General features: G+C 48.2%; 1 protein-coding gene across 5 annotated transcripts in view; it reads right to left on the reverse strand.

Moving 5' to 3' along the window:
• Positions 1 to 1,685: 1,685 nt before the first annotated feature.
• CREBBP (CREB binding protein) overlaps positions 1,686 to 14,897 on the reverse strand; it is a 92,540-nt gene continuing 79,328 nt past the window's right edge. For all 5 annotated transcript variants that reach the window (XM_050317595.1, XM_050317593.1, XM_050317596.1 and 2 more), the window contains 8 exons: positions 14,415 to 14,565; positions 13,483 to 13,629; positions 13,100 to 13,213; positions 12,585 to 12,750; positions 11,534 to 11,701; positions 8,291 to 8,452; positions 7,749 to 8,030; positions 1,686 to 6,115 (listed from right to left, as the gene is read on the reverse strand). In XM_050317595.1, the coding sequence (XP_050173552.1) occupies positions 3,944 to 6,115; positions 7,749 to 8,030; positions 8,291 to 8,452; positions 11,534 to 11,701; positions 12,585 to 12,750; positions 13,100 to 13,213; positions 13,483 to 13,629; positions 14,415 to 14,565 (3,362 nt within the window). In that variant the 3' untranslated portion in view covers positions 1,686 to 3,943. The remainder of the gene's footprint in view (positions 6,116 to 7,748; positions 8,031 to 8,290; positions 8,453 to 11,533; positions 11,702 to 12,584; positions 12,751 to 13,099; positions 13,214 to 13,482; positions 13,630 to 14,414; positions 14,566 to 14,897) is intronic.

The following is a 14,897-nucleotide window of genomic DNA, read 5'->3' on the forward strand; positions in this document are numbered from 1 at the left end:
GACCGAGGAGCCCTCAGCAGGGAACCGTGCCCACCGCACACAGCCAGCTCTGTAATCCCGGGAGCTCCCTGGAAAGCTCCGTGTGCAATTCACTCATGGCTGCAATGATCCCCGGGACTACACGTGTTGTTTTGGAGGTTCACGTCCAAGAAGCGTTTACACAGAGCGGGGTTTGTGTGACACTGGATCTTATGGATTAGGTGCAACAGACCCAGCATGAGCCTTTGCACCAGTGCTGTGCCCTTCCAGCAGCTGCATTTCCACCTGGAACCAACTCCGATCCTTCATCGAGATTCCCTGTGCTGCAGCCAAAACCAAAATGACTTCTGAGCCCGTTTCAAACACTTCCCTCCCTCCTCCTGCTGTGCTCACTGCTACCTCCAGCTGACCCCACAGCATTTCTGAGAGCGACATCTTAACGGAGCTCTTGTACCTGCTGTGAAACACCCGGATCTTCCCCCTGCCTCACCCTGGGTGTGCTTTGACCACTGGCCATGAAGTGTTCTCCTGGAGGGATTGCAGGGGATCTGGGGGAGATCCTTCCCTCTATCCAGGCTCGTTTCAGTTATCCAGGGGCTGGCACCAGCTGGCTTCAACCACTGCCCTGGCAGCCTCCTGCTCCACATTTTAAATTCCTGACTGTGGAGAAGCACAGGGAAGGAGAGATCACCCCACACCTGTGTGCTCTGCAGTGCTCCCCCAGCTCCACAGCGGCTGCTTGATCTTCCCTGCACTGGGACTGTCCCAGCCTGTTTGGCTCCTGTTCCTCCCCGCTGCTTTAACGCCCGGGGGGAGCCCAGAGCAGGCTGTGCTCACACGGGTGCCGGGGCAGCTCTGTGTCCGAGGGGAGCCCAGAGCAGGCTGTGCTCACACGGGTGCTGGGGCAGCTCTGTGTCCGGGAGGCAGCCCGGCTGTGCCTGCAGCAGGAGGGGCAGCGGTGGGAGGCAGCAGAGCCAGCAGCACAGTGGAGTGGGGTGGACAGCCCAGGAAAGGAGCAGAGAGTCGTCCTTGCAGGTCAGTGTTCAGATTTAAGCACCTTCTTCCCCTCCAGAATTCGGGGGGGAAGGGCTTACCCACCCTCTCTGGTGGTGAAGATCCTGCATCCAGCTCCAGTGCACGCTTGCCTTATAAATTCCCATGTTTCTAGGATGCTGTTCCTTAGTGCCAGGACCTCCATCAAACACAGGCAAGGACAAATCCATGCCCATGCAGTCTTCAGCCATGCTGAATTTCCTATCAACACTCACAGGAGACTGGAGTGAAACCTCCCCGAGGCTGCAGGGCCTGCACCCCCAGCCCAGCCCCTGCTCAGGTTTGATTTCAGCTCTGCACCTCCCTTCTCTCCCTGCTCTTCCCTCACACACCTGCTCCAGAGAGCTCGTTATTGGATCCGCACCGACCCCTTGGCTCTGTGATCTCACCACACTTGGGGTTGTACTGAAAAACATTCCGGTGCTGGCTGCCCATCGGTTGTTTTTTTCCACTCTCGCCCAGGAAGGGGCACCCGAGCGAGCTGCAGGCTGAGCCACAGCAACCAGGGCTCGGCTTATCCAAATCCGGAAGCGGTGCCGATGCCTTTAAAATGGAGGCTACTTAGAGGAATTAGCGGGATTGAGTGCAGTTATCTTAACCTCGGGCGTCAGGCTCCGCTGATCCTCGCGGGCACCAGCCAAGTGGAACCATCCTTCAATCCAAGCAGTTTTACCAGCTTTTATTAGAAACACCAGCACATTTCAAGTTTCCTCTTTTTGATCACAAATATAGTATTTTTCCTCTTTTTTAAGTACACAGCATGAGACACAGCATCAGGGCTTTCCATCTTTTTTTTTTTTCCTCCTTTTTTTTTTTTTTAACAGCAATTTCTTTTGGACAAGCTTTGGGTTAGTGTTCACTGACCTCAGCCCAGCCCCAAATTTTGACATCTTGAATTGCTGAAGACAATTGCGTGGGCAGATGAATCCGATGGTGGTGAAAAAGGTACAAGAGTTTAAAAGTTTGCAAGAAAAGTTGAAGCAGAGACCCTCTCCAGTTAAAAAGGCGCCGCCGGGCGCTGTTTTCACAGTACGGGGAATAAAAGTTGAGATAAATCCTTGCTCTTCTCCCCCCCATCCTCCCCCAACAGCACTCCAAGAAAAACGTTAAGGCTGGAGGAAGCACTAACTGGATGTGAAAAGCCACGTGTGCCCGGTGCTCCCGCTGCCAGGCGGGATTCCCTGCTGGAATCGCTGCAAAGCCCATGCCAGGCGCATGGAATGGAGGAGCCTTGAGGTCTGAGGGATGGCGGTTACGGCTCGGCGTGGTTCGAGCTCACACCTACGCTGGGAAAGTGCCCTGGACTTTTTAACTCCAAGAGAGCAATTCACTGAGGGGAGGAGGGGTGAGTATCCCAGGGACAGGAGGGCATGTGACAGGATATTAAAGGGAACATGTACATGATTTGTTATTTTTTATTCCACAGAAAACCCTCAAATCTAGACTCAGAGTTAACAGCAGAAAAATAGTGTTAAAGTCAATAGGTTCATATTTTACTGTAGACTAAATAAATTAGCCTAGAATTAACTCAATACTCTCTATTTTCCTTTCATTGGTGATCCTTCTCTAAATTAATGCAGTTTTTAAAAAGCAACGGCTATTAATAATTTATTCCAGTTAACCCTTATGGATGAACACCTGCAAAGAGTCGATGGCTGGGAACCATTCCCCTTCTCCTCTCCCTCCCCGAAAAGGAAACAATCGCTAAAGGTGTTGTAAAACAGACATTGCTACCTACAACATCCATGGATCGTGCCACTCCTACCGCTGCCTCTGGCTGCTCCGGGTCATGAGTGAATCGTCATAGCTATGTCTTACAAAGAACATGATCCAAAAAAAAAAAATATATAAATAAATAAAAACCTTAAACATTCTTACATGGATTTTAAAGAACAGAATACATGTTAAAAACTTCAGTAATTTATATCAATTTTAAGCAATACTTTATATACAATGGAAAAAAGACATGCATAGTCCAAATACAATGTTGAAAACAGCATTTTCATAACAAAAAACCCAAACACTAAGTGTTAATACCATGTACATGGATTCAAGAAGGACCACCCTTTTTGTCTGTTGCACACAGTTTATTTTAACAATATGATATTATAAGTAAGAAATGAGTTTTTTTTTTTCTTTTTACCATTCTATACAGTGATTGAATCTTCTTGGATTTTCTTATTTATAGTAATTATAGCGCTTGCATGATTTACACTAGAATTGCTTTCCTCGTTTCAAGTTTCACACAGAAGAAAGAAAGAAAAGAATGTTTCTTCTCTATCCAGATCAGCACGGCCTAAGAGTGATCATCCCTATTTTCATCTAAGACCAGTTTTATCAGAGAAACAAAGCAACAATTTCTACATCTGCAAGACAAGGATTTTGGCGTTGGCCAATGTGTGCAAGAGTCAATTCCTATCTTCCCAGGGGTAATACTTCAAACGCCTGCAGAGTTCACTATAGAAAACAAAAATCTTCCCGCCATGTGTCAAAGTTACCGGGATACGCTATAATGTTGCATTATTTCAGGAAACAGTTTCTGAATATTATTTTTTTTTCTTCTTTTAAACGCAAATGTTTAAAGTCTTGAAAATACAAATAAAAAATATGAATATAATGAACTTGTTTTCCCCGTTAAAAAAAAGGTATGAGTCAACAGCAACAAAAAAATAAAAACCAAAAAAACCCACAAAAGAGACCAGATATTTTAACCGCCTGGCTTTAACAAAAAAATATATTCTTTGTATTGTTTTTTTTTTCTTTTTATTTTTAAACAGCAATTAATTCTTCCATCTGTAGGAAGCAGCAGTTCCATCTAGGATTCAAAACAACCCAGATGTCTGAATTTTTCAGTACAAAATATCCAAGAACACGAAAGGAAAGAAGAAACAAAAGTGATGCTCCCATAATGCTACAAACCCTCCACAAATTTCTCTAATGTGTCCCCGGTGGTGTCACCAACCAGAGACAACTCGTTAGACAACGCGCTCCGGTTGGGGGTGTTTAGTTGGGGAAGCATTGCACTCTGTTCTGGGTTGCCCAAGTGTCCCTGATCCATGGAACTAGCCATAGTGACTGCGAGTCCTGGGTGGGGGGAACCAGTCTGGGGAGAGACGTGGTGCGGTGACGGTTGGGGCTGTATCCGGGGTGACGGGCTGGAATGTGGTGGCTGGGACTGGGGACGGGGAGACTGAACGGGTGCTGGGGACCGCACCTGGTTGCTGAGGGAGGTGGCGATCTGCTGGCCAGGGAGATGAGACGCCTGCGCTTGTCCTGAGAGCATGTGCTGCTGTGGGCTCATGGGGTTGGGCTGCCCGGGGGACCCTATCTGCTGCTTCATCTGCTGCTGCTGCAGGATGCGCTGCTGCAGGGCCTGCTGGATGTTGGGAGCGCCGTCCGCCCCCAGGCCGGGCTGGCCCATCTGGTTCAGCTGTCCCATCTGAGCCATCTGTCCCATGGAACCGCCCTGTATGGACAGGTGCTGCTGCATCCGCTGCTGCTGCATGGCTTGGGGGTAACCTCCCGGCCCTTGGGGCTGCTGGAACTGGTTGTGTGCTGCCATCCCTCCTGCCATGCCGGCCCCTCCCTGTTGCTGCTGCTGCTGCTGCTGTTGCTGCTGCAGTAGCTGCCGCCTCAGGATCTCTCGGTACTGCGGGCTCATGTTGGCCATGCTGGGGTTGTGGCCGGGGTTCATGATGTTGATCGCCTGTCCCTGGGGATTCATCGCTCCGATCCCCTGCTGCTGCGGCGGGACGCTGGGTCTCTGCACTCCTGCTTGCATGGCGTTCATGTTCTGCAGTCCCGCCTGCGCGTGCATGCCGGGCTGCTGCATCCCGGTCTGCGGCTGCTGCATCCCGGGCTGGGGCTGGATCCCTGCCTGCGGCTGCATCCCGGGCTGGTTCGCCACGTATTTGGCTGTTCTTTGCTTTATAAAAGCTGCCATAAGCTGAGGGTTGGATTTAAGGATATTAAGAACCTGCTGTTGCTGCTGCGGAGAACTTGGTGATTTCAAGGTCCTCAGCAAGTCCTGAAGTGCGTTCGGGGTGATGCTGCGCGGCGGCTGCTGCACGCCTGGCATCCTGGGCCCGGCCACGGCCTGCGGCGTCGCCATCGGCATCACCGGCCTGGCCATCCCCGGCTGCATCGGCTGCTGCTGCGGCATCGGCGGCGACGGCCACTGCCCGGGCTGCATGTTGGACATGACGGGGCCGCTCACGGGGTTGGGGCGCGGTACATTCATGTTGACTTGCGGCATCTGGTTCACCGAACCCACCGCGGGGTTCACGAGTCCCGGGCGGCCGGGAGGCAAACCATTGTTCATGTTGTTGACCCTGTAGAGCTGCTGCTGCTGCTGGGCAGCCTCTCTCTCGATCTGCCGAGCCGCTTCCACGGCGGCCGGCGGGGGCTGAGCCGGAGGCGGAGGCGCGGACACCGGGTTTGCGGGTTTTCCTGTCGAGACGGTGGTGGGGGGCTGGGTTCTGGACACACTGGGAAAGCCGGCCGGTGACATACTTACAGGGGAGGGCTGGGGCTGGGGGGCAGGCTGCGGTGTCTGCGGTGTACTTGGCTGCTGTGTGGGGGTACCAGGCGTTGCTGAGGTAGGAGAAGGCAAACTTTGCTGAGGCACGTTTCGGGTGTTCATGGTCGCCATCCTTCTGCGCATGAGCTGAGCCTGCTGCAGGCGGTGCTGGATCTGCTGCTGTCGGAGCTTGTGTTTGATATTGAGACAGAATGGCACGGGGCATTTGTTCTCTTGGCAGTGTTTGGCATGGTAGCAGCAAAGAGCGATGAGCTGTTTGCACACCGGACAGCCACCGTTGGTCTTGCGCTTGCAGCCCTTGGTGTGCTGGACAACCCGTTTCATCTTCTGGCAGGATGGCAGGGAGCAGTTTGCGTTGCGGCACTGGCAGGCGTGGACGAGGGACTGGATGCAGCGCTGGATGCTCAGCCGTCGCGACTCCTGGGGGCTCTTGGACTGCTGCTCTCCTTGGCTGTTGCTCTCATCGTCCAGACCCAGGCCCCACTTAACCATCTTGTGGTCATGGCTCTTAGTGTTGTAGCAGTTGATGCAGAGGTCGTAGTCCTGCAAGGGAAGAACACCCAGAGCTCAGCTGCTGAGGGAGCACGAGCCACGCTGGCAGGGGAGCAGAGCGGTGCTGGGAGAGCAGCACCAGCCCCCCGTACAGGAACGCTCTGGGTGTCCGTGGGTACAACCACACAGAGCACAAGCAGGACAAAGCCATGCGCTCCCAAGAGCTGCCCCCTCAATTTACACCCATTTCCATTCAGGCCAGGCAGGGAAGCAGCTGTACAGGCAGTGGGAGCAGGGCTTTGGGGCACAGAGGGCAGCAGCCCCAGCAAAGCCAGCCTGCAATCACAGCTCTGGACCACAGTGGGGAACACTGCAATCAGGGGCTGTCATTGTGTCACTTTATTACATGAAAATGTCTTGCAGGAATCGCTTTTTATTTTATTTTTTCCCTTTTAGTGACAGGAACTGGTTTTTTAGGTATTTTTCTGTGATACCTATTTGGGTACTGAAACCTCCAACTAGTAAGACAAACCTAAGGTCACTGCCTGAAAGGTAAGGTTAGCTCTCCATTTAGTTATTCTTAGTGTAATTACTGACTAATAATTACTGCCCTGAAATATGTGCGTTTTTAAATCCCTAAAACAACCCTCAAATCAAGTGCAAGTTTCATGCTGAGACAGACACTTACCTGAAAACTTCCTTACCCCCCAGATTTTCACTGCCCTGTCCCTTTCTCGCTGCAGGAAGGGCACTCCCTTACACAGGGGTACCCAGAGGCAGCCCAAAGGTCACACCCTCCTTCCACCACCTGATTCCCCCTGTGTGGGGGATCCATCTCCTGCAGCCTTGCCTCCAGAATCCCGGCTCGATGCTTTCCTCAGAGGGATTAATTAAGACTCTTCCACCACAAACCTGGCAGTAACTTTTGGTGTAAGAACTAGGCTGCACTTATTCAAATTTCTTTTGTTCAGCTACAGCCAGAGGTCAACAGAAGCCCTCACGAAGCCACTGGTACAGCCCCATGGATAACTGCTCTCTAACACAGCCCAGCAGAAGTGACCTGTGCTGGAAAAGGGCTGGTCATTAAAAGCACTGAGCCAGGTGTGGCTTAGCAGCAATTATTTGGTTTGATGTGAAGGGCAGGGAGTGTTGGACCAAAGGGACAATGATTGGAGCTGTGGCAGCCTCATGTCTAAAGCAGGAGCGTGACCCTGCAGGAGGGTAAGTCACCTGCTCTGGTGGACATCCACAAAATGTGGACGAGTCAGTGCCCTGCAGATTCTGACCAGTGTGACACAGTCCCACCCCACCACCCAGTCCTAAAGTTTGAGCAGCCTGGTCCAGTGAGACGGTCTTTGAGGTCCCTTTCAGCCCAAACCATTTTAAGATTCATGATTCTTTAAAACTCAGTTAAAACCTTGTCTCTGCAGAGGAGCCACAGAGGAATAAATGATGTAGCAGGAGCCACTCCTGAGTTTTCCATGCTGAGAACCCAAAGTCACTTCTAGAAGAAGAGGTACCCACCTCTCCTACCCACCTGATAATCACCTTCCCTTAAGGTTTAGCACCCTTTCATCAGGACAGGCTTAATTTGGAGGAACTTTTGGGCAATATCCAAGAAACCCCCCCCAAAGCTCAGCTGCAGGGCAAGAGGGAGCCGCGTTGTGAGGTGCCCCCCACGTACCTCGCAGACAGTGCAGTGCCACCTCGTCTCCACGTGGTGCTTGCACTCGTTGCACGTGTAGACGAAGCGATCCTGCCCCTGGGTGTGCAGCTCCACCAGCATGCACAGCGTGGACCACTTGGAGCGGCGCAGAGAGGAGAACTCCCAGTGCTTATCCCGGGCCAGGGTGAGGAAGGCGTCTCGCCCATCCATCAGATCACAGCTCAGCAGCGGGTCCGGGTCCACGATGGGATGCAGGGTGTTAATGACGGGCCCGGCATGTAAATGGATCACAAAGAAGACCTGCGGGTAAGCGGGAGAGGCGTCAGCGAGGGCAGGTGATCTGGCAGGAGGAGGCTCCTGCTCTCTGCAGTAACACCGTGCTACAAACCTTATCTCATTAACTGGGTGGAAGCTAATCTCTTCCAGCATGTTGTTATGCAACAGAAACATTTCCAACCCCACCACGAGCTTTTCTCTCCCGAGTGTTCAGGTCCAAGTGTCATTGTGCCTGCACTGCCCGGACTGAACCCTCCTCTTTGCACTGCACACTTTGACAGTACCTCTTTATGCTTCTCCATGGTGGCATAGAGCTTCTGAGACAGGTCATTGGACACGTTGGGCATGCTGGGCTTCTTCTTGTTGGCTCTGCTGATGCTGCTCTTATTCTTGTTGGTTTTTTTGTTGTTCTTTTTCTTGGCGTTCTTGCTGTCGCCCTGGCTCCCCTGCAATACAGGCATGGGAAAGATGTTACACTTTACAGAGCTCTCTCCCATTCACTGAGCTCACACTGACACACTTCTGCTGTCAGGAATAGAACTTTCGTTCCAATGCCTGCAAATCAGCCCTGCTGTGTTAAATATATCCTATCTTCCAGGAAAAATCAAAAGCCAAACTGGCAGGCAAACAAATCCAAACACTGATTAAAAACAGACTTTTAAAGTACATATATACATTAAATAATTCCCATCTTACACTCTCTTTTTTCCCTCTCAAACACTGTACTGCTTTATAAGATCTTATTGACATCTGATGATAAAATCAGCTGCAAATAAAATGGACTTGCAAACAATTCCAGGACTGCAGCACCTTGCTTTGCTGTGCATTTGGGGCTTCACACACTCGATCGAGCTCTGATTTAAGGTTTGTTTGTTTTTACTGAACAAATTTAGGGTGAGGATACAGAGAAGAACATGCAGGATTTGAAACCAAGCAAACATGTGATTCTCCATCCTGCAGAATTCCAGCTGCACGTGCAACTCCAAAAAAAAATAACCTCCCAAACCTTCACTTGTGCCCAAGTTATAACACAGACCACAGTGGCCATACACTGAATGCTAGATGTAAGTAAAGAGTGCAAAAAATAGCAGATGATGTTATTTAGATGACCTGGGAAAACAGAAATAACTTTTAGGAGTTCTCATGTCCTTGAAAAATCAACCCCCAAGCCCTGAGCAGGGAGTTCACTCAGTCAAACCCCCCCTCCAACTGCGAGAACGTTGCTCACCATGAAATTAAAAATAAGCTACTGAAATACTCTGATATATATAAATATATATATATATATACACATATGCAAGAAAGTTCCATGAACAGCATGTACAAGCAAACACAGGGTTTATCCACAGGCATATTTATTCAGGGAAAACAAAAATATTCCAATTGCAGAGAGCAATTCTATTTATAGACTGCTGCCATCCTTCCATTCCATTAATTAGGCTTGGACAGGAATTCCCTGTCCACTCCTGGCTTCTCTGGAACTAATTTTATGGACTTTTTGACCAAATCTGTTTGGAAATTAAAATGAGACTATTTTATTGGAAACCACACAGGGCTCTAGGTGATCTGAAGTGATTCAGAAGTGAGCTATTGTATGTTCCCACCTTCACTTCCCCTAACTTTCCACCACACCCTGATGGAATTGGGGCCTGTCCTCCTTTGCCTGCACATCCTGCAGCATCAACAGAGACTTTAAAATTTCAACACCAAGAGGAAGGACAGATTGAAACTTATCTAACAGGACAAGTCTAAGTTGTCAACTGTACAAAGCATTCCAAACTGTTTACTAAGAAGTTGTAAGATGGTGTTTGTACCACTTTATTTTGATATTCAGCCAGGTCACCCAGAGACATGTGAGTCTTGCCTCTTCAGAATTTTCCAGGAATTCTGACTATTTCCCACTTCTTCAGACTCTCTTTATCTGACACCTGCAGCACAAGTTGACTTTTAAGAAGCTTTCTCTCCACACATACAAAGTTTAGGATGAAGAATTCCAGAAAAGACAGGCAGATTCTGTGCCATTTCAATCCCAAGACCCATCTCGTGGTTCCACCCTCGGAGATCCCCACTGCTGGGCAGGCTCCTCCATGAGGTGACCCAAGTTTAGGTCTCTGCACTGGAGAAGTTCCCACACTTTTCAAACTACTCCTTTTCCCGAGCCAAGTGGCAAAGACCCCACTGTTGCGTTCCTTGTTGTGTTCTTGGATGACATCTCAGCGACCTGGATGCAGATTTTGTCGCCCTGCTGCCCCAAAACAGCATCAGTGGCATCAGGTGGGAGCACAAGGATGTCACAGGCAAGGCTGCACTTCAGGCCACAACTTGCATGAGTTCAGAATTAGTTGTTCTGGGCTTTTTAAACACCTTTTTTTCCCCTCTTAGATGCAGAATAAATGCTTTCACTGGGAGGGCACCCTCTGATGTACTGGAAATGATACTGTTAGCAGGAGAGGGCTGCAGCTCAATCCCAAGCCTTGTCTTCCACTTCTTTTTATACTGCTCTGTTTGTTGAAGTATTTCAATATTCCAAGTCACATTCAGGAGGAACAAAGTGAAAGCTGTTAACCTTTTGGTTCCATAAGAACACAGCAACAAACTGTATTAGCTTTGAAGGAGCTGCTGAAGTTTAACAGGAGGAACTTCCTGACACAGTAAAATCGATGGGTGAAGGTCCATCCCTCCACATCAAGCCCATGTAACACTCACTGGAAGCAAACAGTCATGGCATCTAAGCTGAAGGCAGGTTTCCCCCAGGTAAAGCTTTTGGTTCCACCTCAGTCTTATCAGACTTCAGATTTTCCTACAATATCAGTCTTATCAGACTTCAGATTTTCCTACAATATTAATTTTCAGAACTCCTTGCTGTGAATCACAAGTCGAAGGGTCAGTATGAAAGTACTGGGACCATTTGGTTACAGATAAAATAGACACAGAAACACAAATGAATGATGAAATTCTGCCCAGGACCCTGAAAAACTTGGTTGTTGGGGTTTTGTTTGGTTTTTTTATGTGCAGAGGGAGAATGGTGGTGAAGGAACAGCACTATCAGGATCAACGTTTCCCACCAACACAAAGCTTGCACTAAATACTTTTAAATATCAGCCCTTTGCTGTTGCAAATGACTACAAGTACTTGTGCTTAAATAACAGCCACATTTCATTCAGCTTTGAAAAATCCAGCACCTCTCCAAATGCAAATACTGAAGGTGCTTTGCAAAGGTGTGAACCAGCTCAGCCAAAGCACTGTGAGCAAATGCAGTGATGCAAAAGCAGCTTAACACATTTCTCCGAGAACGGAGATCGCTGAACTGACACAACTGACTTCTGAGTCTGTTAAAAAAAACCCAAACCAAGCCACCAGTGTATTTGTTAACCATGAAAAAACCCAGAAATGCAGTAAAGGGACTCCTGATTTCATGGTGTGAATGACCTTTTCTAGTTTACTGGCTGTGAACTCTCTCGTTTGTTAAAACATTGATTGTCAGCTTTGTGAGCCAGGAGCAAACACAGCACATGAAGTTAACCCACCTCTGTTGTCTCACTTGCTGCAGTGCTTTCTTCCTTCTTCCTCTCCTCCTCCTCCTGCTCCAACTCCTTAATGCTTTCTTCCAGCACGTTGGGCCAGAAATCCCCCTCAAAGTAAGGCAGCTCCTTGGCACTGGTCAGCCTGTCCTCAGTTGCTTGTTTGAAGATGTCCTGTTGAGCACATCACACAATTCCAGGAATAAATAAACCAAGATCACTCAGGGGAGGGAGGAGAACAAGAGACATGGCCCCAAAAGCCTTGGCCTGCTCCTGCCAGGTCCCCTTCTCTGGGTGCAGCCCCAAAACCAGCCTGGCAATGCTGATAACAGCCCCACCCCCTGTTTTATCTTACCCTGCTGAGCCTCTCCTGAACCCCCATCGTGCCACCAGTTCATGTTCCTGACATGATGGGAGACACCAAGATACCCCTGGAAAACCCAACGAAGCCCTCCTTGGTTTCAAGCCCACTTTTTTATTAGGAGGCACAGATTTTGCAGCTCTTTGCTACACTGAATCCCGTGGCAAGGCTTGTGAGAGGCTGTTCCACTCCACACATTTCATAGCTGTCACTTGCCATCAAAACATCAATTTCTTGCCGGCACTGTCACTGCCATGAAGGAATTCTTGTAAATTTTAGCGTGTAAGGAGTGGCAAATGCTCCCTTTGCCACCTTCAACATATTTCCTTGGGTACATGTGTGATGTTCTCTAATTAAGAAAATCATCCTTTTTATAAGGAGTTGTTTTTTTTTATTTCACACTAGTGGGGCCCAGAGTTCCACCTGCTCCTCCAGAGCTACCAAAGCAAACAGTTTCTTAACAAGCTCCATATTTCCTTGCCTAAAAACTGCAGTGAAAGACAAGTACACAAAGGCAGGTCCTTGCAGATTTCTCTTTGTTCAGACACCAAACCTAAGGAATTTTCAGCCTGAAAGGCAGAACCTCAAGAAAATCTAAGACAATGAAGACACTGGCTGAGAATAAACCCCTTGCAGGCCATCATCCCAGTCTGAAATGCCCATAAAAATTAATTCAGAAATTGAACAGTAGCAAACCTTGTAGTCATGAATGATTCTCTCAGCAAATGCCTTGTCCAGCATCTTCTTATACCACTCTTGCAAACGTTTGGGCTTGGGTATTTTCTGGTCAGGTGGGTGGCAATGGAAGATATAATCATCTCCTTCACTGGGGGGACAGGCCCAGATGTGCCCTGTCACATACCTGGTGTGACACACAACAAACAAAATCTGTGACTGCCATCACAAAATTAACCCCAACTGAAGCATACATTCAGAGCTCCAGCTTTATTTTTTAAAAATATTTTTCTATTTTTATTTTGTAGCAAAGTTAGCAGGGCAAATAACTTCTATTTAGACAAGGGATAAGGTCTGGGATGTGACAACGAAGCTTAAATATCGAGTGAACCTCTGACCAGGTGAATGATGTGCTGTGAGCTTAAAGAGTCCTGACAACAAACCACCACTTTAATGACAAAAATCCCAGTTTCTCTGTCCAGTGCACCCTGGATTAAAAAAACCCCAATTCCTTTCTTTCCAAAGATGTGACTTACCCGAGTTTCTTCACATATTCCAAATATCCAATGAGGATTTCGTGATAAACTGCGGTCCGGAGGCAGCGGGGGCGGAAGAAGTGGATGCTGTCTAGGTAGGAGATGTACACACGCCTGCAGCAACGACAACACAGCGAGTCACGGGTGGCTGCTCTGGCCACTCAGAGCTGACTTTTACACCAGGCACGTACACAGAAAGAAAAATTAACCATGATGATGTTTGAACGCACATTTAACCATCTTAGCACGGTGTAAACAGCTCTCAGAGTCACCTGCAGTCCTACAGTGGGACTGTGGTGCCCCAGAACTGAGACAAACTGCCCAGCTTTCTGTGAGTGCCAGTGGCTTTAGCAAGGTGCCCCTGTGCAGAGCTGAGGGGGTACCTGGTGTTCGGAGGGGGGCAATCCGAGCCGTACTCCTGCACGTGCATCCCGAAGAAACAAACGTCCACCCCGTCGATCTCCTCAAACGCAAACAGAGCTTTGGTTCGGTAAGGGAAGGACTCTGACATCTCACCAGAGTCCACAAATCTGCAGGGAAGGGGTGGGAGGAAGGATAAAAAGAGAACAGCAAAAAGCCAACTATTAAAGCAGCGTCTGGCTAGAATGAGGAAATGTTTTCCAACCTTATTTTTAACCCATGAGGAACATTTACACAGAAGTTAAAGGGGGGCAGATCAGAGCTGTGGTAAAACAGGGAGTCCTGTCACTGTAAATTCATGGAGAGACTGTTTCCATATAGAACACAGGGCTGAACAGGCCAGCACTGAGAACATGAATATCCTCAGAGACCACAAGCCTTTAAATAGGTTGCAGAGCAGAAAACCTGATGCATTATGATGAGGTGATGTCACATAAACACTCTCTTTATGAATTAAAGCCAAAATGCTCCATAGAATAAACCTTTTAAGCTTTCCATTTATAATGAAGTAAATTAAAAATCCCTCCTGAAAGCCAAAGTGTTTATAAAAACACAACAAAACAGTAAGGAACAGAATCTCAGCAACTGCTCCAAACTAAACTATGAATTCTGAAACACCAACCAAAACGGGGTCAGACTCTTAAGATTTAGCAACACAAAGTCACAGTATTATAACCAAACCCAGGATGCCCCCACTGCCCCCCAAACAGTCAAAATACAACTGTCACCTCCTCTGCTTTTTTGTACCTGTCACAATCTTACTCATGCCAAAGTTCCAAAAACGTGTAAAGGGATTAAGGTGCAAATTGTCAAAGTTTTGCAATATCTACAAAGGAGACTTCAAAATAAAATCAATTTTAAAAAAATTGCATTTATTAGAATGAACAGAACCAACCTGGATTTCATTCCTGGTTTGACTTCTACTGTCTTATCTGAACTCGCTACTACTCTGACAAAGACCTCTCCAGCCTCAGGGTGATTCTGTCGCCGCAGGAATTTGTTCACTCTGTCTTCCAAATGGTTTCCTAAACGTGTTGTCTGCAGCCCTGGAAGTGAAGGGGGAGAATATGACAATGGAAACTTAATTCTGGAGAAATCATTTAGGTTTGGGGTGTTACTGTGCTTTTTTAAACTCATTCAGTTTGTTCCTCCGGATGGAAGTGGGGTTTTTTTCTCCCCTTTGTTTTACCTGCATATGAAAATCTGATGGGTTTTATTTATGCAGCCAAAAATGAAAAAAGAAAAAAAAAAGCAAACCCATCCATGCTTTACCCCAGGCCTTAAGGTGTTCACACCCTATGGTGGAAGCTTAAAACCACTACAGTGGGAAAATTACCCCGTAAGTGAACCGACAAAGGCGGCTTTACGTAGCATTTTT

Source organism: Myiozetetes cayanensis, unplaced genomic scaffold (genome assembly GCF_022539395.1).
Source record: "Myiozetetes cayanensis isolate MyiCay16 unplaced genomic scaffold, myiCay2020 scf20-37, whole genome shotgun sequence".
Lineage (NCBI taxonomy): Eukaryota > Metazoa > Chordata > Aves > Passeriformes > Tyrannidae > Myiozetetes > Myiozetetes cayanensis.